Source organism: Lonchura striata, chromosome 1A, assembly GCF_050655825.1.
Source record: "Lonchura striata isolate lonStrDom1 chromosome 1A, ASM5065582v1, whole genome shotgun sequence".
NCBI lineage: Eukaryota > Metazoa > Chordata > Aves > Passeriformes > Estrildidae > Lonchura > Lonchura striata.
Genome location: NC_140741.1, coordinates 16,393,764 through 16,421,418, shown reverse-complemented (window position 1 = coordinate 16,421,418; position 27,655 = coordinate 16,393,764). Strand labels below are relative to the sequence as shown.

At 42.4% G+C, this 27,655-nt stretch overlaps 1 protein-coding gene across 50 annotated transcripts in view; it reads right to left on the bottom strand.

Moving 5' to 3' along the window:
• CACNA1C (calcium voltage-gated channel subunit alpha1 C) overlaps window positions 1-27,655 on the bottom strand; it is a 459,731-nt gene that overhangs the window by 55,928 nt on the left and 376,148 nt on the right. For 22 of the 50 annotated variants that reach the window (XM_085568454.1, XM_085568453.1, XM_085568452.1 and 19 more), the window contains 10 exons: window positions 27,099-27,158; window positions 26,903-26,962; window positions 23,614-23,720; window positions 22,085-22,172; window positions 20,915-21,022; window positions 20,361-20,413; window positions 20,107-20,253; window positions 19,053-19,254; window positions 18,387-18,545; window positions 17,073-17,183 (listed from right to left, as the gene is read on the bottom strand). In XM_085568454.1, the coding sequence (XP_085424580.1) occupies window positions 17,073-17,183; window positions 18,387-18,545; window positions 19,053-19,254; window positions 20,107-20,253; window positions 20,361-20,413; window positions 20,915-21,022; window positions 22,085-22,172; window positions 23,614-23,720; window positions 26,903-26,962; window positions 27,099-27,158 (1,095 nt within the window). The remainder of the gene's footprint in view (window positions 1-17,072; window positions 17,184-18,386; window positions 18,546-19,052; window positions 19,255-20,106; window positions 20,254-20,360; window positions 20,414-20,914; window positions 21,023-22,084; window positions 22,173-23,613; window positions 23,721-26,902; window positions 26,963-27,098; window positions 27,159-27,655) is intronic. The other 28 variants (XM_085568461.1, XM_085568459.1, XM_085568482.1 and 25 more) reach the window with 2 other exon arrangements.

Here is a 27,655-nt window from a genome sequence, read left to right as displayed (position 1 = left end):
TTTTCCTCTTAAGTCTATTTGTTGTGTCTCAAGCTGTAGCCTAGGCCTGGGTTCCCTGACTCGTGTGAGCAGCCCCTCTCCAGCTCATGCTATTCCAGAGAAGCCACCCCTCCCCTCCAACTCTGAGACAGGGGATGAAGGGAAGTCACACAGATCATTTTGAGCGTGGCTGTTGGTAGGAATGGGTCTTGCAGGACCAGCTCCTCCAGACATCTCCATTCCTGGCAACATAGCACCCTTCCCATTTGACTTATATCAGGGAGAGTACAGGAATAATGTGGTTTCCCAAAAAATGGTTCCCCACTGTCAATATTAATCCCCTAGTCCATGTTCCAGCTGTAGTGCTCTGTGCTGGCAAAGGGAATAGCTGGCTGCTGTGCCATGGAGGAGAGGGCACAGTCAAGCTGGAGATGTGCTATCCAAATCTCACCTCTCAGTTTCTTTCAGTAATGCTTTAGGTCCTGTCTCAATAATACAGAGCAGGACTGGTATCTCTGTTACTCTGAAAGCACACCTGCACCACAAAACAGAGCTGTGAATGTAGCCTGGCTTGTCCCAGCAGGAAGGGGAAGAACAGGAGCAAAGTTAGCTTTAGCATTGCTCAGAGCCAGACCTGTTGCTCACTCCTGCCAAAGACAGTGCCACCGCAGTGCTGTCACCTTGTCACCAGGACAAGCGATGGCTGATCAGGGGCTACCCCAAACATCTCACTGTCCTAAGCAGAGCTGAGGAGATGCTAATTAGCACTGCTTATCCTGCATAGTTTTTTGGTGGATAGGCTGCAAGGACATAGGACTTTTTTGGAGAAGGCCCTGTTCAGCCTAGGAGATGAACCTCTGCACACAAACTTCCTCTACTAGTCAATGTCATGAGCAAAGAAAATTCATCTTGGCTCACTGAGCACCTGTGCCATCTCTTGCCCTTGTTCTGCAGTCTTAAAAGGAGGCAAACATACAAATTCCTCCGTGCTCCTTTCATGTGTTTGGGTTTGTGAGCATGGGCTAACCTGACCTCTCCGTTTCCCAGCTGCAGCTTGTCTCCTGTGAGACTGAACCTGAGCTGCACTGTGACTGCTATTCTTAGTCCAAGAGTCAGGTCATGGGTAAAGTGTGAGCCTGTGTTCCCAGGCAGCGTTGCAGAAAGCAAAAAGGAGAAAAGAAAAAAAATTAAAGACAAGAAAGAAAGAAAAAAACTTATCCCAGTACTGGCACTGTACAAAGTCAGGCTTGGGAACCTCAGATTACTGTGGGTTCAACCATCACGTGGAGCAGGCACTGGCAAAAAGTGTCTTTTTATCTGCTGAAACACTGCCTCCATGAGACTTTGAGATTCACATTTATGAACAACATTACACTTTGGGCAGGGAGAGAAAAAAAAGAAAATATGAAGCAGAAAAAGCCACTGCCCAGCTGGTTCCACGCCAGTGAAGGGAGCTGGTAGAGGGGACTTTGAAATCTTCTCCTCAAAACCAGAATAAAACACCTTTATTCTGCAGCCTGAAATAGGCAACTCTCTTAGAAGATCTACACTGGAAGGAGCAACCATCCCATGGCTACACATAACTACACAATTAGCTACAACAGGGAGGAAGCAAACAGGAGCAAAAGCAAATTCAGAGAATATTATTATTCAGCGTCCAGCCTAGAAATACACAACAAATATTAGAATGAATTCAGCGATGATGTCCAGCATCATTAACAACCAGATGGACCTGGAATAAAACTGTAATTAGACTTCACCAAGAGGAAGGGGAGGGAGAGAACAGCAGATTAAATTGTAGAGGCAAACGCATTTTGAATAAAGGATAGACACGAATCATACAGAGTTACACAAAGTGCCTTTGAAGCCTGATGTGACCTTGGCAGACAGTGCACTTGCAGGATCAAAGCAGAGAGTAAAAGACAACAGACCCAATCCTCCTGCCCCTGTCCATGGGCACAGTCCTGCAGAAGGCAATGGCACTGCCCACATGCCAAATCAATACATGTTCAATAGCATGGTTCTCTTCTATTTCCTCTCAAATTTCATAGTTTAGGAATTATTTAGAATTTCAGCAGGAATCCAAACAACTTCAAAACAAACCTAAGAGTTTCATTTTGGGCAGCTGCAAGGCTAAAGATCCAAAATGTGTTGTTTAGATGATGACTTTTACTGATTTTCAAATCTCTAGTGACACATATTTGGTATTTTTACTATGACTGACATCATACTGCAAAGAATGTTATTGGTGTAACCAAATTTACAATTTCTTTTTTCTGAGCAGCTTCTTACATAGAGCCCAATAGTCACGCTCTGGTAAAAGAGCAGTTGCTGTTGATATGGATCCCAGGTGACATCAAAGTGGCATCAAATCCTGTCCTCAGATTACCACCAAAGTCAGTCAGTAATTTATTGCTCCCAGTAGTAGTAATACAACCTCACTGGAAGCAATGACACTGCACTGACAGACTTGGCACATCTCAGGAGAGATTCAGGCCTGGAAAGAAAAGGTCCCTTTTTCATTGCCTTCAAAAATAGCTGCTTTGGACCTCTGAGACACCACAGTGTATCTGGAGTCACTCTGATGACTTCAACAGTGTTACTCCAAATTTACACTGCAAGTTCTTTCTCCTGGGATACTCTACTGAGTCTCAGCAGCAAGATCCTTGTTTGAAAATCATGGGCTGGTCTGCTCTGGGATCCCAGAAAGAGCATTATCCCAGTCTGTTGTTGTGTGGTGTAAGGTGAACACAGAGAGCTCTTCCCTTTCCCCTGTGTCTCTTAGATGGATGATAGAGAGGAACCATGGATATGAATGAAGCTTTACTCAACCCCACATCCAAAATGCCAGTGTTGAATTAAGGAAACACATGGATTTTGAAACCTTCCTTTCCTCCTCACCTGCTCCCTCTGTGTTTCAAACAGAAGGGTGAAAAAATAGGAAGGAAGATATTATTCAGAGTGAGAGAGCTCAAGGAAATACAGAACATAGATGCTTCATTGGGGTGCAAGGTGATGGAATCCTTCCCTGAAAAGCCGCCCACCCTTCTTAGAGGCATTTACCTACAAATAGGCCCGTGGGACTTAGCTTTGGATCAGACCTCATAACCTGGTCATGAGTTATGAGAGTGCAATGAGAGAGAGCTACACCCCTTCAGGACTTGCCTCTTGTGACCTCAAAGTACCTCTTCAAGCCACATTCCCCACTGAAGTGTACCATGGTGGCTCATGAAAGAAAAACTGAAAGCTTTCACTCTAATAAAGAGGTTGTATTTCCAAAATATTTTTCCCACCAGAAAGTTCTGCATACTTTTCCCAAGAGGGTGGAGGTCTGACTGGAAATGAATTGATGGCACTGTTTGTTTTTGCAGTACAGGAATTTAGAGTGTAATACCATATTTTACCCATAAAGGGAGAGGCTTGACCCTGATTTAGCTATTATTGCAAGCCACATAATGGCATCCTCTGGGGTTTACTGGGGAATAGTAGTCATCCCCTCTTGTGGGATGTCTTTGGAGACCCATGAAGCTTTTGGGGAGAAAAGAGGACAGAGAGAGACCAGGAGGATTGGATTGAATATTCAGGAAGCATGAAATAGCCCCACCAGTAGAGCACATTTTTTTTTCCATTTTTTTCCCCCCAAAGGTAGCAAATGATAGTGTATCACCACATGATCAATAGGTTTATGAAAGGCTGAGCATAAATATGCAGTAGCTGACTGGAATGGAATCTCATTTGTGTGAGAGGAGCAGACATTTCAAAATGAGTATGCCAATAATTTTGAGGTTTCCTAGTTGCTGAGATTAGCTGTTAAAGAAACTAGGCTTTATTTAGGTGCTAACGGAGACATTGACATCTCCGGACACCATTTCTTCTACTTTTTGTGAGTATGGGATCCTAAATAGGGCATCTAAGAAGCTTCAATAATGACAAGAGTGAAAATTGCCCAAGAGGGTCTATCTGAAGCTCAGAGTCACCTGGAGCACATAATAAGAATAAGTGATAGCTGGAGTGCTGTGCATCCCCACTGAAAGATAGAAGTGCTCAGGGGAAAGGTGCTGTTGAGTCGTGGGACTGGCTGGGTTTTGAGCACCGAGCCCTGTGGGACCTGCAGGGTCACTTGTGTGTTACTTTATGTGCAGTTTTTTATCTGCTTAGTCACAGGTTTTAATTTCTGCCTCTTTTGAAGTGGCTGGCAAAATTTAACAAACCCCTCTGAGAAAAAGGTCTCTAAAGATGAAGAGCACAGCAATGCCAAGGCTATTCACTGGGTGGGACCTGAATGTAGGTGGGATGGTCCCCACCTACACTAGGTGGAAGGTGATGCTGCAGTGTTGTAGGAAAAAAAGGGAAGGACATGCATGCATGCATGCATGCAGGTTTGTATTTATGAATACAGGAATGAAGCATCAAGGAGGAGAAACTAAGACACAGAGATAATTACACAGCTTAAAAGGAGGGCAAACTGCAGGATGACCTTGCTAGCACTTCTCTGAAATAATTCTGCATGCTGAAACAACTCAAAAAGAAGCATCAAGTCTAAATCAGCTGAAAAGAGCACATAGGAAGGAAAGAAAGGGGCTGATACCCTGATACTCAGTGGGATTTCTTAGTGAAAATTTCCTGCTGATTGGAAAGGGCAAAGCAGACTTTGCTGGGGATTTGCAAAATGAAATGAACTGTTAGTCTGGCTGATATTTAGTTAATACAAGGACTCATTTTTGAAAATGCTGCAGGCTTTTTAGAGCTGTGAGAGTCAGTTCTCAGACTTCATTAAAAGAGGCTTTCCCTGAAAATACTTTTGCAAAAGGGACAGTATTGAGTCAAAGGACATTTACACAGCTCCATAGCTCTTGGCACATGCTCTCACAGCAGATCTGGGGGATTCACGTGTGTCCTGAACAATCTTACAAAGGTACAATAGCTCCTGACATGAAATGGAGATGTGTGTCAGATGCAAATCCTGTTGTGCTAAGATGCCATTTAGCCATAACAGCAATCAGGGAAATTAGCAGAACGTAATAAGAGAAGGAATCAAGTGGAGCATGCAGCTGCTTGGAGTTCCTGACAGGCTGCAGGAAAACAGCATCTATTTGCATACTATCTATCCACTGATGGATTAATTCTGAGACAGAGTCCCTGCAGTTCACCTACCAGTCACTGTAATGAGTCACTGCTGCAGGGAATTAAGGCTCCCTTCTACTCCTTCAAATCTTTCCACAGACAGGCGAAGAAAAGAAGAGCATTTCATCACTCCAGACTGTTCTGGTGAGCTCTGAAGGAGCCTCATGACTCTTTGCTTATTCCATGAGAAAACAAGACCAACTTGTCACCCAAGATGGACATTCAAAAATGTTGATACTTCCCTTTATCCTCTCTCACTTGTTTCATGCTCTCTCTCACAATGAGGGCACCTGTGAAAGCAGACCTCCCTTGAGGTCTGAAGGCCTGCTTGGACATCCTGAACACTCTTCTTGACAAAAATAAGAGAGTTGGAGAACCTGAATGGCTCTGTCATCTGGAAAAAGACCTCAGATGTTTATTTCTAGATTGCTGTTAGAGAACTGAGATACCTCATTACTGGCCATGTTGAAGTGGACACCTTCTGATTATTGTTTGAGATCCTGTAGGTCCTAAAGCAAATTACAGCTCTCACCTGTGCTTCTGGGGAACAAATAACTTCATCACAGGAAAAAACCCATAAAACCCCACTGCCTGAACCAAAGTCCCCAAGCCACTGTTTGACAAAGTTACTAGCATTTATGGAAGCTGGAAATGTAGAATATCTTATTTTTTATGCTCTACACACCTATTGATAATATCTAGAAGACATGACTAGAAAAGACTGAATCATATCTGTGAACTGAGAACTTCCATTTCCAGATTTAGCAATCCAGTTAATTTCACCAGATTTGTATTTTCTAAAGAGCACTGTGAGTGCCACAGTGCCCATCTACATGGAATTATGGGATGATTTAGCCTGGAAGGGACCTTAAAGATCATTCAGTTCCAATCCCTGCTGTGGTCAGGGACACCTTCCACTATCCCAGGTTGCTCAAAGCCCAATCCTGCCTGGCCTTGAGCCCTTCCAGGGATGTGGCACACACAACTTTTCTGGGCAGCCTGTGCCAGGGCCTCACCACCCTCATAGTAAAGATTTTTTTCCTAATCTAACCCAGCCCTCTTTCAGTTTGAGGCCATTCCCCCTTGTCCTATCACTATGTGTCCTTGCAGAAAGACCCTCTCCAGCCTTCTTGCAGGCCCCCTTCAGGTGCTGAAGGTGCTGGCATTTGGTGGCACTGTAATCTTACATCTCCCTCTATTTCATTTACTGTAAAGTGGTTGAAATACACAGGCTCTCATCCATGGGGGAGGCTCGAAGTGCAAGTTCTGGTGCCAGGTCCTCCAAAGACTGGGAAAGAAGCATGGCAAAGGCAAGATGGAAGCATTTATTATGAAAGCATCTCTTAGACATAGCGAAGAGTGTATTTCCAGGCAGTATGCTGAGAAGGCCTGAGGAAACTATACCAGTAAAGCATGCTGAAACCAGATGATTCAACCAGCTGATCCTGATGTAATTTTTGGCCTGGATTGCTCTTAAGTGCCTTTAAAGGAGGGTGAGTAATGCCTCTGAACAATAATGACTAAGGCCTCCTTGATATAAATGCATGAAAATGGTGGCAGAATAGCTGAAAGCTCTCTTATAAATTTTACTGTCCACCTAGAAAATAAGATAAACATTCTTGACCTTCCCACAGGTATATTGTGACACAGCAATACTCTGTGAGGAATTAGGCCCTTTTTCTCACAAACAGTAAGCTCACAGCAGTCAGTTAACAATTACTGCCCTGCAGCCAGAAACCAGACTTGTTCTCAGCAAAGAGAAACAAAATCACCACCAGTTTTACCAGAGAGACTGAAAAGTGAATGTGATGGGTGAACAGATCTTTTGTCATAAAGCACATTCCATGAGAACTTTGCTGTCAAATTCCATTTGGAAGAAGCTGCAAGTGCTCAAAGACTTTGGAAAGTCTAGAAGCAGCATGTCTTGATGAGGGCCAGTAAATAATTCCTGAAGGCAATAAACCAACCCAGCAATATGAAACAATCCTATGAAAAGAGCTAAAGGATTGGGTTTATTGTTTAAGATAGTCTGCCTCCTAAAGTAAGACTGACATCCCAGCCCAGGCAAGAATGGCTCAAAAGAAGGAAAACTCAGGCTACAAGAAGAGAAGTGCCATATATCTCACAGTGAAGAGTCACTTCAGGCTGGGGAGATGAGACAGTGGCAAGCAGTGGGTGAAGAAGCATTATGAATATGGGGCTGGACTTGGAACAGCTTCCCTCTCTCTGTATGAGGCATGGGAAGAGGCTGTGGCCTGCTCTGACGTGGCTGCTGAGTGGCAGAAAGGCACAATGTCCAAGAAGCAGCACAGTAGGTATGAGCAGTAGGTTTTTAAATAGTTTCTTTTTAAGTTACTCTATTTTCATAAAAGGCTTAATTTATATGGATTAGAGTAGGTAGTAAAATAATACTTTTTTATTGGAATCCATCAATCATAACTTGCTAAAAGAGGATGATTACTCTCATTCTACTCTTGGGGAAGCAGAAACGAAGAAAACTAAAGTTTCCAAGGTCTCCAAAAACCAGATGCATGAGAGAAGAGAGATCACCTGTCTTAGGTGTCAGCCAGGTGATGATTTGCCAGTGGAAATATCACTTTTTAACATGACAAATGGTTCTTAACAGGTGCTGTATCACAGTCTGTTATCTGGTACCATTTGTACGTGAAGATTCACATCCCTGAGAGCTCTGGACCCTTTAAAACAATCTCACAGGAAGTGATAGAGGGTTGGGATTTTTTGTCTGAGAGGGAGAACAAGTTGCTTTTCCTGGCACTGTTCCCTTTCTGGGCTGTTGCTGCTGCTGTTGATGCTGCCGTGAGTGAGGCCATGGTTTGCCATCCCACTGGGCTTTCAACATCATGTGGATAATTTTCTGTATTAAATAATTAAGTGCAATAGCTAATACAGTGCTTCCCACACTGTTGCATTGTGCAGTCATATAATTATTTTTGATCATTTATAACGGCATTAAAACCTCCAAGTGCCAGACTGAAAATACATCTGTCATAATGTTGCAGCAATATGCAAATTCTCTGGGTATGTTTGCTGTGAAAAAAGGTCCTCTATCATTGAAGCTCTTACCCAGCTCCTTTAACAGCCTTTTCTGCCTACTGAATTCTCCACTGATCCTTCAGAAAGCTGGAGGATTGCACGGCTCTGGCTGATCCTTGTTAGAGATTTCACACATTCTCTATAGTAATTAGGGGATCTATTTGCAGAAAATTGCTGGCCCTGTCCTCCAGGAAGGAGAACATCCTGCATTTAAACAACAGATCTAACACAGGGAGCAGCAGATCAAACAGCCTTTTTGTCCCTCACCAACTGTTTCCACGACAATATGAAAGGGCAAATTATTTCCTGAAGAGGGAAGTTTGTTCTGGACACTATATTGTTATTGGCCTCTATCTTAGGGGCAGCAACAAAGAAACCAAATAAGGTGCACTCTGCTTATGTCTTTGTGCCAGATATATTTATTTTCTGCAATAAAATGGGAAAAAGCCACTTTAAACAGGATGTCAACCAATGCTGACAAGGAAGGCTTTGATGCTTCCTGACCCAGATTCAAGTAGAGTTATGAGCTAGGAGTTGGGGTGAAAGTTTCATTTCTCATCATCCATCTCGTTTCTTCTGTTACATTCACCTACCAAGTGTTTTTCACACTGCATGACTTGTTTAGGTTCAGTCACGCCTATGCCATCTCAGAATATAAGCATATGCACAATAGAACAACTTTAGTCTGGCACTACTTTCTTCTCCTTTAAAGTGTTTGGAAGGGCCAGATTTCCTCTCCCACACATACTCAGGAGCTGGTGAGGAGCTCAGTGAAATCTAGAAGCCATTAAAGAGGATTCCCTGTGCTTTCACATGATAGAGAAGGCAGTTATCTGCTAGCTAACTCCTCTTTTGTAGAAACTATCGCTAAATCAATCTCATCCCTGAGCATTCTGGTGCAAATTTCCTTTCTCTGTATTAACTAGAAGATTTATTATTCAAGGCTCTACTTGTTGGGCCAGCAGTCTAAAACACCAGGATGTAATTCTTCAAATTTCACTGCCTTGTAACATGTTGGCCACACTCTCTTCTGAGTAGTTTCAGTTAAGTACCTGGAATAGCAAATCCAGGCTTTGGCTCTTGGCTAGTGGGGTCTTCCATGGTCTGTGAGAAAGCCTCAGTGCTGAACTGCTGCGAGAATGCTGTGGCACAGACTGGGCTGCAAGAGGCTCACTTTCTTTCTTAGCCTCTTTTCCTTCCTTTTCCTGGACATATGGGCAGGTAGAAATTCTGTCTAGGAAGCAGCTTCCAGGAGCAAGTCTACCAGCTGACTGTGCCAACTCACTGATGTGCATAAAGGACTGGGATGACCTGGTCATCCATGTCCAGAACAATTACTCCAAGTCTTTCTTCCCACCAAAGTCACCTAAACATGCTGCTGTGACACACAGTGCTTTTAATGTTTACTTTTTCAGGAAGGGTTAGAAAAGAGGCTCTTTGCATGGGAATCCTGGCAGACAGGTAATCACAGTAAAGGGAAAGCCGAGGAGTGATTAAAGAAGGGATACGATTTTTCTCCCCCCCCTTTTTCTAGTTTATTTCCAACACCCTCTAGGCTGATTCAGTAATTCCTCGAGAACCTCAGGCTGGCTGCACAGGAAATGCAGTCACTGGTATCTCTATCTGGGCACGACAAAGATGTCAGGGATTTCTGGGTGTATGGCAGCTGCTGGGCTCGCTGAAGCAGCTGAGATTACTTCCAGCTGGGCTGCTGGTGGTATAGAAGATCTAGAGGAATATACAAGACATTCAGACTTCACAGCAAAATTTGGGGTGAAAAAGGAAGGCCTTTCTGAGGTAACCTGATGATGCATTTTGAAACAGGGCTGAGTTTAATCCACAGAAGTAGGGAAACTTACTGTACCCAACTTCTACTGCTTCTGCCCAACTTATTCTGATGAGACAGTACACAGGGAGGCTCTGTGGCTGAGATTCTAATGTGTTTGGACATGGAGACCTGGGATGCCTTCCAGGGAACTTCAGTAAAATGTAGAAGCACAAAAAGATGCTAATTAGCTTAAAAGGTATGGGTTTTAATTCAGTTCTTAATTTTCTAAAAATCCCTTCCCATGTTTACTTTTTCTTTCACTCCTGTTTCTGTTTTTCTTTTAATTTAATCACTTTTTGTCCAATCACTTCTTCCTCCATTTTATTAATACTTTACTATTGCAAGGTCTTAAATTTATTTTTCTTTCTGCCTTTAAGGATATTTTATCTTTTCCCACTCCTCATTATCTGAATGGTTTTTTTTTCCTCCATGGAATTGGGTTTTCTCTATTTTCCTCTCAGACCTGGTTCTTCCTGTTGGTTTTGTTCTTTCCTTTTCTTCAGCTAACAAATTGTCTTACCTGATCATTCCTAGTTCTCTCCATGCTCACTGCTTCTTACCCAACAGTGAGCAGAGCTCACTCTTCCTTTTTGTTAAATGATGTACATTATTCCCCACCCACGGGTTTTGACACATAATCCGCTTTCTTGCACTTTCTTTTGCCTTTTAAAGCATGTCTTTAAAAGGTGGTGGTTGGAGACTGACCTTCCTCTTGCAGGGGGTACATGACTGAAATACTCCACATGTAGAAGCTGCCCCTCCAAAACAAAAAAGATAATACTAAAGCTGAGGAAACAATTAGGCAACTACCAAAGTTAAGGACCTGCCAAAACCAGCAAAGGAAGTCTGCAAAGTAAGAGCCACTTGGCAACCATCTCATTTGGCCACACAGCATCATGTGGCCACAGTCTATGGAGGGAGGCAGCTGCCTGCACCAGGCTCACATTTACACAGCTTAAACCACTAATTTATGCCACCATACTGCATCTCAGAGCATGTGATTTTTAGCTAAATATGATTCCTGTTGGATGGAGCTGAAGTGTTATTCAGCTCTGAGCAAAAGACCACTCAGTTGCAACTGGTTTTCTTGATGTTTTTTTTTATCAGTGCAGAATGTCTTTACTTCCCTTACTCTGTATAAGATGGAGAAATAAAACACTGTGATGAATGATGCCAGGGCAGCATTCTAAGCAATACAGGCATTTCTACACGTACTAGAATGAAGTACAAAAAGCATTAGATTTCCAAAGGTAACCAACATTGTTTCTATGGATATAAATTTCAGCTCTTAGTGAAAATGTTGAAGCCTCTATCCTGACCAAGGAATAACAGATTATGGTTTTGGTGAGAAAAAAGAATGCAAGTAGTATGAAGCAGCCAGTGTGACTTTAGGAGAGACTGCTCAAAGATCTGTTTATAGGCATAAAAGCATGAGAAATGTACTGGCAAAAAGGGAACAAAAACAGATGAGTCATTTTGCAGGTTTCAGAAGAAATATCTGTACATCAAATGCATGATAAACGCTAACTGAGAGGAGCTTAAAGAGGAATAAAGAAGTGCAAATGCATCAGGGGAAAAAGAAATACTGAGGACATGTAGATCCATCAGTACATGGAGGCTGAGAAATAACCATGGGTGGCACTTGTGACTTCCACAGCACAGAGGGTCACAGCTCTTCCTGGGATCACATGGGACTGTGTGTCTTGTGCTGAATGTGAAGCTTGTTTGAAACAGCCCACTGAAGTCCGAACTCTGCTGCACAAAACTGACATGTAAGAGTGGCAAGAATGCAGAGTAAAGTAGCAGTGATAAATGAGGAACTGAAGTAAGAGGCAGGACAGATGGCATTTGTTACAGGCTGCTTTACAAGTAACATCCATAAACACCCAGGGAAGAAAGGTGCTGACAGTGTCTGGTAAATGGAATAGACTTGTGATCTGTAGTCTCTCTGATAGTCATAATTCCACAGAGGAAATCTCCAAGATTCCCTTTCCACACGCAGGCACAGATTTGACAAAATATATGATCATGTGCTTTACTTTATGCATAGCAGTAGTTCCATGGATATGTCTTCCCTAGTTTGAGATGACAGGCACAGCAGGAGAAAATTCATAGCTCCTGGATTAGTGGTCCTGCCCCAGCTAATAAAGGGACAGATGAAGTGTTTCCTGAAAGAAAAAGTAGATGTGGCTCATCAGGAAAACAGCCCATTCCAGGGAGCTGGAAAGATCTGAAATTCCTGGAGGAATATCCATCCTCACATTAGCATTGACAGATGGTGAAGCTTCATATGAATAGGAATTTTAAGTTACTGTCTTCAACTTGAAAAGATAAACCCCGGGCAGGTTTTGTAGAGCAGCTGGCCCTTCCTGGACTGCTCTTATGGGGATTTCTTCTTTAAGAAGCTGGAACAGTTGTAGCTGTGAGCACCACAGACAGCACAGCACCTCATTCCCTTTAGTACCTTTCTCTGGAAAAAGCCTGAAACAGCAGCAGCAGCAGCAGCAGCAGCAGCAGCAGCAGCAGCAGCAGCAGCAGCAGCAGCTTTCTCCATGCAGGAATTGGAAAAGAGCTCAGCTGACTGGCTGGAGAATTTATAAAATTAGAAAACCAAAGCAAAAGGCCTTGGCTCAACAGCATTACTTTTAGACTGTCTGTTTCTTTGAAGTAACTAGTCTTGAATCAGTTTATGAACATCAGCCAAAGCAAGCACTGAGGTCCATTTGAGAGTTTTGCTTCAGAGCATCATATTAATACTCTGTAAGGAGATACAGGGCATGTAGTGGATGTTGTCTTTATCAGCAGTCCTAATCATCCCAAATCGCTCAAGCTCACTGTTAGCACACCCTCCTAACAAAACTGCAGACATGGATGAGCTGTGTCTGACACAGTGCTTACATTAATCCTGCAAAAAAATGCGGTAAGTGACCCTCTGCACCAGAAGAAGTGTCACACAGACCCACAGGGTTCTCAGAAGGCTTGTCCCAGCCTGGCATGCACTGACTGTGCCACAGCAGCAGCTGCTCCTGCTGATGTACCCCTCTTCTCTACAGCCTCCCAGGAGACCAAGCAAACAAAACACTGCTCACAGAGGATGGGAAGCTAAAAGGGCAAGTTTCAAAGGGACTTGCTGACCAGAGCAACCAATCTCAAGCAGTAACAGTATGTTTAGTTAGGAGAGCCCTTGTCTTCCTACTCCCTTTACATATTTTGTGTGTTAGGAGATGAGCCCTGACTTGGACTTGGTTCCTTATTCCTACAGCTGGTCTTTCAATAAGTAAAGTCTTTCTCCCACCACAAGAAATAGAGGAAGGGCTGGGTTACCCATGATGGTTCTTTGTACACAGGCACATGTGTGAACCTGCTTCTTATCTGTGCAACTGATTGTTTTTGCTTTTTTCACCTCTAGTATCAAGAGTATCTAGTCAGAAGGACATCTCACAGAATGGAAATGAAGAAATAAAAAAGGAATACAGTAAAAATATTCTATTCAGTCAGGCTGCCACCTTTTCTGTTGGTATGCAGGTAATTCACAGTAGCACTGGTGTGCATTGTATTTAGTGGACCTTGGCAATGGTAGGTCAACAGCTGGACTTGATGATCTTGAATGATCTTGTTGGTTTTCCAACCATTTTCAACTGAATCTGTGCATCTGTAATCGTGAATGCCACACCATGGGCAGCAGCAGGAACTCTGCAGACTGGGCTTCCCTTAAAGCTGTTCCACAGGGGAACAGTGGTGCCTTCTGTGAGAAGGTAGCACATAGCAGCTCTTAATACTTCAGGGATCTGTTCTGGTTCCCATTCCAATTCTCCCTGGAAAATAAAGAGAAGCCCCACCTTGTGCAGATGGAGAAACCTCATCCCTCTGTGGCTGCTGCTGCAGACCCTTCATTCCAAGGTGCCTTTACAAAGTGGCTGTGCAAGGGAGAGCTCTGTGGTGGCTGCTTCAGAGTCACAGCTCAGTTCCTGCTTCTCTTGCTGCAGCTGAAGGTTAAGCTGCAGCATCCATGACTGGGTTAAGCACCCCCAAAAAAAGAAGAAATCAGAGTGAATGTTGCCAGCTTCAATTCTGTGCTCAGTTCTGTTCTGCCACATTCTCCTCGGGCTTGTCATTAGAACACAACACCTTCATATAACCAAGTTTCCTCCTTTCTTGTTGTCAGTCATAAAGCTTACAACTCTTTTATTTTAGGGTATTCTTCTCACACAAAAGAGTGATGTTTGGGCACAAATTCAAAATGAGACAAAGCAGCTTAAACAAAGGCTGGTTTGTGTTTCATTGCTCGGGAAATGACAGACAAATCTGTCTGCGGCAGAGATGAGCATTTCATCTTACCATTTCCCATCTGGGAAACACTAATAGCACTCAGCATCTCATTTCTTTGTTGGGGGAACGTGGTTAGAGGGCATAGGTAAATGATGTTCTCCTAGGTGACAAAGAAATGATTTTGGACTTTCCCAGCTGGTCTTCCTGGAGACAACTTCCATCTGCAAATGTAGTTTGGCCACAAGGTCTAGCCAAGAAGAAGATCCAGGTAACTACTTCCTGTGTGCTGGAAACTCCCACTTCAGAACATATTCTAGGCAAGTTCATCTTCAGTACTGGTGTGCAACCTGAAGAGAAGCAGACAGTGCTCCCCAGTGCTGGTCCACATCAGTCCCAGTGGTCATCTGGGAGAAGGAGTTGCCTTCTTTGGAGAGCAGGGAATGAAGGCTGCAGCCAAATCCTCGTACGTAACAATGACAAGTTACACAAGGAATTGGTGTTTCCAAACCCGAGTCACTGAACTGGTACTTATCAAAATTCAGTGTGAATATGTTGCAGGAGGAAAGTCTTTTGGCTGTGCTAGCTGTTTTCACAAGGTCAGTCATGTTTTTCTTCCCTGTAATAATTTGTTTAGATTTTTAAAAAGTTGAGGTTTCTTTCATTAAGGTATATAATTAAAATAGAGGTATTTAACTAAAATAGAGGTATTTAATTAAAATAGAGGTATGAGTTAGTACCATCTTTGGCATACAGGCCAGACCGGGATTTGAAACATTTATTTTTAGTGCTGGCTATTCTTTCACCTGAGGTTGTTGTCTGAGTCCTAGCTCAAAAGCCTTCATTAAGATGCTACTATTCTCGTGATAAGGAAAATTTATTTTTTACTCTCACTTTTACTATGGTGTAGTAGCTGGGGATTTAGTTTGGAAATTACAGAATCATGGAAAACTGGGCTGAGAGGGGCCCTGTGGTCTATTCCATCTGCCTGTCTCAAAAGAAATCATAGATTTCTAAACTGCTTGGATTAAAGATTCCCCCAACTTAATTTTAAATCCTCAAACTATAGAGATTCCACAATTACTTTAGGAAATCTGTTTCAATGTTTTGCCATCCAGAGATACTTGCTTACCACCAGCTGATTTTTTTTTAGTATTTTTTTTTGTGCAGTAAAACTTGAAAAGGAGATTGAACAGATGAAATAAACCACAGGAAGTAGAAAGGCCTTCCACTATAATGAATGCCATTTGCTTACTGTAAGAAGCAACTATGTCAGGTAAAGCCTTCCTTGTATATGTACAGAACTCAGTATTTGGCCTGGTTGAACTTCTCCCCTAAATGTTCTAAACCAAATTCTGCTGAGATTTTCATCTTCCTGAAAGTTAAGAATCTCCTGTGAAGCAGAACTGAAAAATCAGAATAACATTATAAAGCCTGTGAGATGCACTTCTGGTGTGGAGATAAAACTTTTATGAAGTGACAGAAAATTTGCTTGCTAACAGACATGGCAACGTCTCAAAAATCAAATGTAGATGTCTTCTGAAAATTAAAATCTTTGCTGAAACAGATAATGATGCTTCTAAATTTCCCAAGACAATGCTTGAAATCTTACAAAAAAACTCCAAAACCCAGTCTTGCAGCAAGATTGCCAAGATGCTCCTAACTTCCAAGGGAACTACATCTAGGATAGGATAATGATATTGGGCTTGGGTGAAAAATAAAATTGTGACTATTACAAGAAGAAGTCCTAGAAAGTGAAAAGTTGGGTGGGAATAAAGTCAACATGGAGTTGAAAAGAAAAAAATAAGGCCAAATTCAGTAGAAATGGAGAGCAAAGATTCTGAAATGAGGATGAGGAAGATGTTAGATTACACCTGGGAGGAACTAAATTCAGTCATCCCCTAACTTTAACATGAAGGACAAGTATGACTGCCAGACACAAAAGTTCTCATTTTTACCAATTCACAACTGATGCTTCAGAGAGCATTTTGACCATCTCCACAATGTTTCAAAGCACCCTTCAAGACACAGTACCACTGAAGGTATGAAATGACATGAGGGACCTATATATAAGTATCTGGATTCAACTGTTTATGACACAACACTGAATTTAAACCCCACAGAAGAAAGTCTTGGGTAATTCTGTGAGGTCAGGATCTTTGTCCTTGTCCTACAGCAGCAGTGAGAAGTTAACTAGAAGAGCTTGCAGGTTATAATTATACCCCACAGTGCAGCTGTACTAGCAGAATATGATGGCCCAATGCACAGGACAATACTTCCAGACAGGACCTGCTGGGGTATTGAATATTATCAATGACGTCTTAAATTCAAAACCAGAGCAATCCAAACCATCACTGAGATGTAGCCCTCCCAGAAGAAACATTTTTTTCCAAAGCTCATAACTCAAAATGAGTCATGCTTGATTAACTTCACTTGGGTCAGGAGACTAATCATGAGATGCTATTTTAAAATTATAGAAGGAAAGTCAGAGAGAGAGCATTAGAATAACATTCAGAATGGAAGACATATTATAGCCTTAGCAGTGTCACTATGATAACTTAATGAAAACTAGGAACCATCTCTATTAGCAGGTGTTGCCTTTTTTTACTTTTTTTGTTTTTTTTTTTTTTAAAGTGTGTCTACTCTCCAGCAAAAAATGTATTAAATGTAAGTGAGACTCCAATCCAGAGAGCAACTGTGCAGCTCAGTTCTTGGTGGGGTAATAGATCAGAGAGTTTCACCTCCTCCTTCTCCTCACAGCTGCCCCACACACATGCACACACACACAGAGGCCAGGGAAATCTACTCCTAGTGCACCTACCTTGGGTTTGAAGGCGATTAATTTCAGGACCATCTCCACAGTGAAGAGGCCGGTGAAGAGCATGTTGAGGATATTCATGGCTTCCTTGAACATGCAGCTCTGACCATAGTGCTGAAAAATAGCATCCCAGCAGGAGTGTGAGGGTAGGACGTGACAGCAGCCAGGAACATACAGGACCCTTCCCGGTCTCCCTTCATGCCAAAGTTCTCTAAGGAAGACCTCAGCACGTTTCATTTTTTCAAGTAAGAATTCCCATTTCCCTTCATACATAAGCACTCCCATGCCTCTATCCATTTTTGCCACCTGATTCTTGATCTCCTCTTTTCAGAAGAATCTTTTTGAGGCGTGGCTACCAAAATCATACTTATCATTCCAATTCAGGGCTCACTGTAAATTTGTACAATATTACAATGCAATCTTCAATTGTGTTTTTTATCTCAACCTTCCCTCACACTTTTAATACTTCTTTGTTTGATTGTGACTGGACAGTGAGCAGGGGTTTCACTTAGCTATCCATAATGATACCAAGCCATTCCCCAAGTAATTACACTAAATTCAGGATTCTGCAAAGCACATAAGCAGCTCAAATCATATCTTTCCAATATGCATTATCTTGCATTTGTCAACACTGAATTAAATTTGCAATCATGCTGCCCGTTGACTTTACTTTATTAAGATCTTATGAAGTTACTCTTGATTACTATTACTATTGATTAATTCAAGCAGTGTCTTCTGCAAGTGTTGCTACCTCACTTTTCATACCCCTGTTTCCAGATCATGATGCTTGAACTGATTGCACTGCCTTATTCTGAGGTCACCTTCCAGTTCATGTTACAAGATCCCATTTGTAGTTGCTTAACTTTAATAAAGTTCAAACAGCTGGGATGGATTTTCGTGTTCTATATTGGCACAGGGTGATTTATTCAAAGCAGTTTCAGTTGAAACAATTCAGCTGCAGCTGAATGCAAGGCTGAGAAAAATACAGTGTTGAGACATTTTTGGCATTTTTCTTGAAAGGCTCTAGTACTTGTAGGACTCTGTTTAGAAATGAGAAATTTGTTTGTTTTTAAGGAGTCAAAACAGAATTGTTGAAAGTGTCAGATGTTAGCAGGAAAAGGGTGAGAGTTAGAGTCCTCATTTCAACTGCATGTCAAAAGAAGTGAACAGGGCACAATGGTTTTTTTTAATGTGTTTGTCCCTCTCCCTCAACACATGGTGTAAAGGTGAAAGTAGGTGTCAACCTCAGCCATTTGTGCATTTCCCCAACAAAGACTACTACTTCATTACCTGGAGGTTTGCTGCTTGCTTACTTACTTGCATGGCCAGGCAGATGGTGTTCAGCAGGATCAGAACGAACATCAGGTATTCAAAGTAGGTGGAGTTGACCACATACCAAACTTTGTACTGGTACTGGTTTTTAGGGATGTATCTCCGCAGAGGCCGGGCTTTCAGGGCATACTCTACACACTGGCGCTGTGGGAGAGGCAGGGTACATTTAAAACTCAAACCCAAAATATCAGGGTGGTCAGCTACCTTCAAATGTAATTAAAAATACAATATGTTTCAAGTATTTTTCTAAATGAAAAAGCTTAGTAGAAGAATTTATTTTAGGTCACAATGTGAATGTACACATTCTACCTGCTAAAGAGTTCTATATGCAATTACTTTGACCATTTACTTTGGTCAAACATTGCTGTTGTGCTCATGTAATCTCAGTGAAACAAATGGTACAGCAAACATTTTTAAGTAATTGTTGTCCCTTGAGCAAATCTTACAGTGAGATTTTTTTTTCTACCTGACTCCTAAAAGATGTCATCAAAGCCAGCTTACAGTTCTATCTTGTTGGCAAGCTTAACATTTTCCTCTCTGTATGCATTTGTTGGCAAGCTTAACATTTTCCTCCTTGTATGCATTTATCTACTAAAAGCTTATTCTCAATGCATTTTCTACCTTTATTGACAGCAGGGTGTTGTAAGTTACCTGGTTTTTGTCCAGCTCACAGTTCTTGTACTCTTGTTCTCCTTGTTCCTGAAATGTGACGATGACGAAACCAACGAAGATGTTCATCATGAAGAAAGCAATGATGATGATGTAGATAATAAAGAAGATGGAGATCTCAACCCTGTGATTATAGATGGGTCCCACATCCTCCATGTGGGAATCAATGGACCTATACAGCAACCTGAAAGCAAACAGGAGCCAAATGCAGAGAAAATCTGCAACTGCCTTATAGGTGATGTTATTAAAGTTTAACTTTGTGATTTTCTTCTACTTGTATAAAAATTAATTCACTCAGAGATGTGCAGACTTGCACCTGAGTGCAAACGCTTTCAAAGGAGAAGACCTGGCTCTTACTAATTCTACATTTGAACCCTTTCAGGGGTGAAATGTCTTCATAATTGAAAAAAATAATGGTCTTCAGTTAACGAAAACAGGAGAGTCTCAACAGGGTAGTTGGGGATTGAGTTTTGTGAGAAAAGGGACTCCCAGGAGTCAACAGTTGTTAACACTGCTGTTGGCATCACCTGGTGACACAGGTCAGGGTCAGCCCCCTGATACCCTGCATGTCCACATCACCAGAGTGACTTTGTGGGAGTCCCCAGCTCCAGTGGCACAGACAGCAGGGCCTGGAAAGACGCTCCATGTTTGCCAGTACTGCAGAGTAGTGTTTCATATTGCCCTGCTGGCTCCACGGGGAGACTGAAACCGGCTATGCTGGAAAGGACCTGATATGCATTTTACATTCATTTATACACATAATAATTGTAACAAATACTATTATCACTACTACTAATGGAGATCATATGTCAAGAACTAGAGAAGGTGTTTTACATTGTTTACAAGTACAGTTACAGAAATACCTTGCAGGCCCTGAGGAATTTACAAAGTACATAATACTACAGTGCTACTATTGGTGTAGCTCTAGACTTATTGAAATACTTAGAAAGGGAAAGACTATGCTCTGTCTTTGAATTTTCTCTTTTGAAATGAATGAGGACATTGCTAGTGTTGCACTGGTCTGAGAAGCACTCACTCTGGCCAGCCCTCAAAGGTGGAGACGGTGAAGAGGGCCATCATGGCAGTGAGGACATTGTCGAAGTCGAACTTGCTGTTCTCCCAGCTCCGGGGCTGTATCATGGGCTGGCTGACTTCCCCATCCTTGTAGGTGATGTAGTACCCTCTGTGGGTGGAGAGTGCAGACAGAAAGTGGCACACCTGCACTGCCAGCGCGAGGCGTTGGAGGTGGGAAGCCAGCCAAGGGAAGGGATTGGGAAAGCTCAGACCCACCTGCATTCTGCTTCTGTCTGCTTGGAGCTGTCAGTGCAGCTGTACAGCTTGCCCTGAGAAAGGAAGCAAGAGGAATGAATCTTCTCCTTGCACAGTACTTTTATGTGTATGTTCTGAACACTTGTCAGGAGGGTGGTGAAAGGCAAGGAGATAAAAGCAGACATAAAGGAGGGAATGAACAACCTCCCCATGCTTATCTGGTATGCCCCTTCCTCTGCAAGATGAGAGGTAGAGAGCCTGCAAGGAACAATCCTTTGGAGCAACCCCCTTCACCTTCCCGGAACTACCAATGTAAAGCTATTTAGGGAAGAACAACATTACTGATCATTTCTTCTGATCACAGATGATGGGAAAGAATTCTGCATATGCCTGGCTCAGTTTTGGAGAACTGCTGGTAACAGAAGCCTAGGTAACACTGACAGTGCCCCAGATGTCTTGCCTGTTACACACAAAAGATCCCATTTTCCCTTCCTCAAGTTTTTTATGCTGTTTTTCTCCCCATCCCTGAATACAGCTCAATGTAATGGATGAATGAATGGGTGCAATAGTTTTACCTTAAACAGCTGAACTCCAATGCAGGCAAACATGAACTGCAGCAAAGTGGTGACAATCACAATGTTCCCGATGGTTCGGATGGCGACAAACACACACTGGACCACGTGCTGCAAACGGAAGAGAGGAACAAAATCACTTGTGGGATTGTTCTCAACTGTTCTGGCTAAGGGAAAAGCCCAAGAATAAAAATAAAAATAATAAGAAAAAAATATTTAACCAATACCTATTGCCCAAGTAATGTCTCAGAAAAGGGGACCAACCTATTTAATTCCTTGCTGTATTTTTAGAAGCAGGCAGAAGAGGGTAGGAAAATCCAGAACTCAGCTCTTTGAAACTTCTCACATAGTTGGGCACCCACCAGCACACAGGAAGGAGTTTATCTAAGGCTGTGGGCCCATCTGTAACCCCAGAAAACCGCATCATTTCACCTCTGTGCTGATGGGGCCATTCAGCTGAAAAGCAGCTTGTCAGAAAAGGACCTGGCAATCCAGGTGGACACAAAGTTGAATATGAGTCTTCAGTATAAAGATGGCAAGTGCTATACTGGGTGGCATTAGGCAAGATTATAACAAGTTGAAAGAGGTGATTCCTCCCCTTTACTCAGCACTGGTGAAAATATGTCTGTTGTACAGGGTCTAGCTCTGGCTCCTCAGTACAAGAGAACTGTGGACATACACGTCCATACAAGCCCAGTACAGCAAAGAGCCACAAAGGTGATTTAAGGGATTGGAGCATCTCTCCCACGAGAAAAGCTGAGAGCTGGGTCTGTTCTTCTGAGAGGAGGCTCGGGGGAATCTGGTCAATGTATATTAATGGCTGAAGGGAGGATGCAGAGGAGGCAGAGCCAGGCTCTTTTCAGTGGTTCCCACTGACAGGGCAACAGGCAGAAACTGAAACAGAATAGGTTTATCTGAACGCTGAGAACCACTTCCACTGTCAGGATGACTGGGCATTGGAACAGGTCATCCAGAGAGGTTGTGGAGTTTCTCTCTTTGGAGGTACTTTAAAGCCTGGGCAACCTGCTCTCAGTGGCCCTGCTTGAGCAGGTCCCTTCCAACCTCAGCCATACTGTGATTCTGCTGAAACTTTACTTAAACCACTGCAAAAGCCCTTGTAGCCTGAAATAACCTGAATTTATAGTTTATAGAACACACTGGGACTTTTCTAACCTTTAGTCCTTTGGCTCTGTTGATGGCCCTCAGTGGTCTAAGGACCCGCAGAACACGCAGGATCTTCACCACATTAATGGCACTGGACCTGGAAGAAAGTATTGGAATGTTTGTGAGATACAGCAATGTGGGGAGTGTGCAGCAAGGACTGACCTTTGAAATTCTGCACAGCCTGAGACTGCATAAGGTATTTATTCAGCTCTTTGCCATGACACTTCAGGGGTAAGGAAACCAGTTTCTGATGTTTCCTTCAGAGGTCTGGCTTCTTGTTCTGGATTTCATAATCTCTGCTGTATTAATGGAGGGGGAATGAAACATGGACAAGGTGTATTTTTAGACCAGGGCAAACAGATTCTGTAGATAGCTATGGTATAGAAATTGTGCCAAAATGTAGTCATTACCAAGGCATTTTCAGATAAGGCTCAAGGAAGCATTCCACTGAAATATTCACAGAAGAGTGAAAAGTCCAAGAGACTCCAGCATTAAAGGTAGACTATTCACTTGGAGTTTGATCCTACAGTGTGTCTGGCCTCTGAATCCACAAATCATTTAAGTGTGTACATAAATTTAAGGATGTGAAAGCTCCCACTGAATTGATTAGGATGACTTATGTGCTCACTTTTAAGAACTGAACACAACTATATTCTGCAGCAGAGCTCTCTGTGCCTTCCAAGACTAAAACCCTGACTGAGAATCTTCCTCGTGCTCAATGACATCATGTTCTCCTACTGATTTTGGGAACAGTTTTAATGTTAACACACCAAGAGTCTGCCTTAGGTCTGGAAGAAAGAAACAGCAGGTCAAAACAAGAACTGTGCCATTCTTAAGACTGTGACTGCAAGCCCGATAGACCCTACAAATTGTCCTGCTTGACTTAATGTGTAACTTCTGTGAGCTGTTAACTTATCATGGTAACAACTGGGAGCTTGTTTCTTATCAGATATGAATCTAATTAGGGAACTTCCTACACGACACATAGTTCGAGTAAATCTATAAATTGCTAAGTAAATTAACAGATGAAACAAAGGGAAACAGCATGACAGAACAGCCACTACCACTCTGAAGATTCTCACAAAACTCATCAAGTGCTTGATGGCCTTCCACTGACTAAGACTCACAGCATCTTAGAAAGTAGGAAAACATTATCAACCTCATTTTCCAAAGAGGTTATGAAAAGTCTTGGAGGGAACCATAAGTCACTGAGTTGTCCTGAACTGATCCAGTGAAACAAAGGCCTTGGAACAAAGCTAAGTGTCACAATTCCCAATACACCCATTTTTTATTCTCATTTGCTCTTTCTGAAAGATTCCCCCGCTCCAGCTCACCAGGGTAGCATTTCCCAGTTGCTACCTCCTCTCTTGAGGATGAATTTTAACAACCTTAAACCATCTGAGAAAAACACCTCATGAATACCCCAACAGGCTAATGAGAAAAATCTTACCCAGGTAAGACAATGAGCCTGAGCCATCCCTCCCAGCCCAGCCCTACAATCCCCCCCAAAACCAGCCAGCTGGAAATAGCTCACTCACTGGATGCCAAAGGAGATGAGCGAAACGCTGACCACCAGCAGGTCTAAGATGTTGAAATAGTTCCTGCAGAAGGAGCCCTTGTGGAGGAAAGCCCCATAGGCGGTCATCTGCAGGGAGGCACATGGAGACACAAACACACCTTGCCATCAGCAGCTGCTCAGGAGCCAAACCCACCTGGCTATGCTCAGAGTGGATAACTGGGGAGGGGGCAGTATTTCTATTGTTGGCAGACAATTTACCCCCAGACCCCAAAGGAAAAGTTTAGCCCCAATGGAAAGAAAAGAGAGTGAAAAAGACAGCAAGATAACTGTGAAAGTCCTAACTAAAGAAAGTGAGGAAAGTATGCACTTTAAGTGCACCGAGTACATAACATTTAGAATTAGCAAAGCAGCAGTATGACTGTTTGCAAAAACTACTCTTTGCAATCATATGCTTTCCCCTTTTTATTCAGTGACAGGATGCTTGTATTATATAAAGGCCTCTCTAGCAAAATTGAATAAAAAATACAAAATAAAATGGGTTCTTGTGTAATGCTTTTCAGTACTTAGACCAGCTGCAGTGGACAGTTGATTGCTCTTCCCTTTATGAAGGAAGAACAGAATCCCTCAGGGATAAGATGCTTTAGAGCTGAACTGAAACAACAGGAGGAATTACTGCTCTCTTCAGCTTGGTCCTTCTATTCAGCTCAATCCCAAATCCTTTCTCCTATTAATTTTTACTCTAGATGCAGTTGCATTTTCCCTTTAGTTTTCCTTACAAAGCCCAGGCTGTATTCCTTGGAACAGGGTAGTTTCTTTGTGGAGGTAATCATTATCAACATCACTGGGCAGAGGAAGGGAACACAGTTGCATATTTTGCAAGGGAGGCTGTGCCCTGCCTGGGTGGGATGGGGTATTGAGAACCTGCTGGCTTTGAGGAGGATGTCACAGCTCCAGAACTGGACTGAGTGACAGTGTAAACAGAGTTCTCCTACCGAATCTGACTAAATGAGCCTGGCACAGTTAAAGAGGGTGAACTGATGGGATATTTGTACCACCTACCTTAAGTTTGGTGAGTGATCTAATGCAGTTCCTTTGAAGAAACCCTATCCCCACAACTGCTAATGTTCCTTCATTAGGAATTCTCATTCTTATCCACGAATACAGGCTTCTAAGTTTGGTCCTCTGAATCTCATCTAAGTTAGTTGTCTAAAGTAACGTGAGGCGGACACCATGGCACTGAGCTGTAGCCAGAATTCCAGCTGGGAAGTGTGAACTGGAAAGTCAAACTGGAGTTTTCTGACCACCACCAGTAGCTCAGGATGGTGTACTGGCAGGAAGTTTCCAGCCTGTGACAACTTTATTCAGAACAAGGTGGAAGGGCACATGGTATATCGGATTATTTTCTTCACCAAACATCCATGACATCAGGGAACTGACTATCAATCAGACAGAAATCAGAGGAGGAGGAAGTATAAACTCTGGTCTTGGCTTAGAATTTATACTTATACACACATTCAGTTGGGGGAGAGAGGAGGGGTTCTTGCCATAACAAAGATGGTAAAGATGCCCTTTACTGGTTAGATTTTGTATGGCAATCTTGAAAGAAAGACACCATTGAAATCAGGAGGGGAAGCTCTGCTGAGTTTAAGTTCGGTACAAATTCTGGCTCTCTCAAGCCTATTGAGAGATTTTGTCATCTCAGAAGAGACTCTCAGAGAGTGTATAATCTATATCTGCCACCCATCTGGGACGTAAAACAAGTTACAGACTTTTAGGATGCCAGTTAAAAATCCTTGGCAGTCACCTTGCCAATATTCACCATTATGTAGGTGCTGTTATAAGCAACATGGGGGCAGAGGAAGCTTGTTCCTTTACAGCCTTGAACATCCCATGGCCATTCATTCTTTTGTTTTTACCACCTACATTAACTTTGCTGTTTTGCAAACCAATATATTCAGTGAAGGCAGCAAAGAAACATGCAGTGAGAAAAAAGCTATTTGTGACCTACACTTATGGTCCTTGTGCTATTCTCCCACTTGAACTTAGAGAATATCCAGGGATGTTGTCATAAATCACTGAACCTTGGAAGGCCCAGGCTGGGTTAAGTTCTGCTTCCACTGAAGTCATTAGGAGTGTTACCACTTCATTCAGAGCAAGCAGAATTAGTAATTGTGAGTCCAAGCAGGTAACCTTGAATAATCATTTCATTTTGAAACGTTGCTGTTGGGATATTTTCCTTTTCTTGACAGGCCTTTTGGGTCTGCCACGTGATCTGTGCACACTGGGATTTATTGTGTAAACACAGATGCAAACTGCACACAGGCATAATGTGTACATCTCCCTGGAGAACATTATGGCTTTGGCAATTTCAAGTCATATCAAAAAAAGCATATTTCTCTATAAAAATATGCAGGGGCCACCCTGCTTGCCAGCCTTCCATATAGATACTGTTATTAGGGTCTTGAGCTGCAAAGTTTGAGCAACTCCAAGGCACTGTCTGCCAGCACTTCAAACTAGGTTGCTGAGAAAAAAAAACCAGCTGCCAAGTGAACCTAGCATTTAGAAAGCCAGAACTTTTCTCAATTACTGTTATTTAAATTATTAGCCTACTAATTTGGGAAAATTAGAGTTAAGAACAAGGCAGCCTATTTTTATTTTCTTCCAAGCTAAATCATTCTCCTGCACATTCCCCTTGGTATAGAGCATGTTCCTGGGAAACAGGAAGATGGGTTTTGATGCAGCAATTTCCATTGGCAGCTACTGTCCTTGGTGTCTCAGTGATTTGTACTCTTGGTTTTCTCTCTACACCTAAAAAGTGAGATTTTGCACTCTGCTTCCTGCCTTCTACTTCGCTGTGCACCTGTAAGCTCACAGAACTCATCAGGCACCATTTGGGCTGGTTTCTCCAGAGTAGAGACCTTCTCTTTGCCTGTGTAAGAGGTGTGTGTACTCAGAGTTTCTTGCAGAGCAGAAAAATCCTGTTTTGAAAAGACTGGCCAGGGTGGAGGAAGAAATTTATCAGGGGATGGCCTTTTTCTTGGTCTTCTCTTACATTTCCCAGCATTGCATCCTTTCATTGCAATTCCCCTAAAAAGCATTATTTTGCTATAAGTCCTCAATTACAAGTCTGAATATAAAAATTTCCCAGGAGACTTTTAAAGCAACTACTGAAACATCAAATGAAAAGAAAAACAACCCTTTGTGTAGCAGTAATAATGGGGTTAAAAAAAGAAAAAAAGAGAGAGAGCAAAAGAATGAAAGAAAGAGAAAGAAAAGAAGACAACAAGTGTATTTCTCAGATTGGTTACCTTAAGAATAATTTCTAATGTAAAGATACTAGTGAAGACATAGTCTGCATTGCCTAGGATCTGAAAAATAAGCACAGTTGGGTTAGTGGTACTGAGCGTGACCCGGGAACAAACAGGCATGTGTGTTAGCAACAGAGATTGGCAGAAAACTAGAAAGCTTGTGAACAAGTAATGGCAGAGAAGATGGGCACTTTACCTTCAGAGCAATTTCAATGGTGAAAATGACAGTAAAAACTATATCAAAATAAAAGAGAATCTGTAAAAACAAAAGGGGATAGGAGTGGGGAGGGTAGGTCAGTGGCTGATCACTTGAGTGGGAAATCACAATTAAAATCAAATACACGAGTTCTTTTCATGAGGGAATGAGGACGACTCTATAGGGAATGGTTTTGGAACCATGTCCTGTTGAATGCAGCGAAGGTCCTGGCACAGAGGACAAGAAGCACATTACATGAAATCTTTCCTGAGTTACAATCCCATGAGCACTACAGAGGCAAAATAACTTCTTGGTTGCTGTAGGATTTTTTTTTTTTAAATCTAATAAAGAGCATTCAAGGGTTTTCTCAAATAGGATTCCAAACAGCACACAAAGATTGCTTGGTGTCTCAGTGGAAAACATGAGATTCCTTCTTATTAACTTCCATTCAGTCTTGTCCTGTGCCTCTCTCAAAGGAAGGAAAGCAAACTCTAAAATCATACTCTAGCTATTTCTTTTCTCTGTCCTGAATTACTCTGGATTAAGATGAATAACAA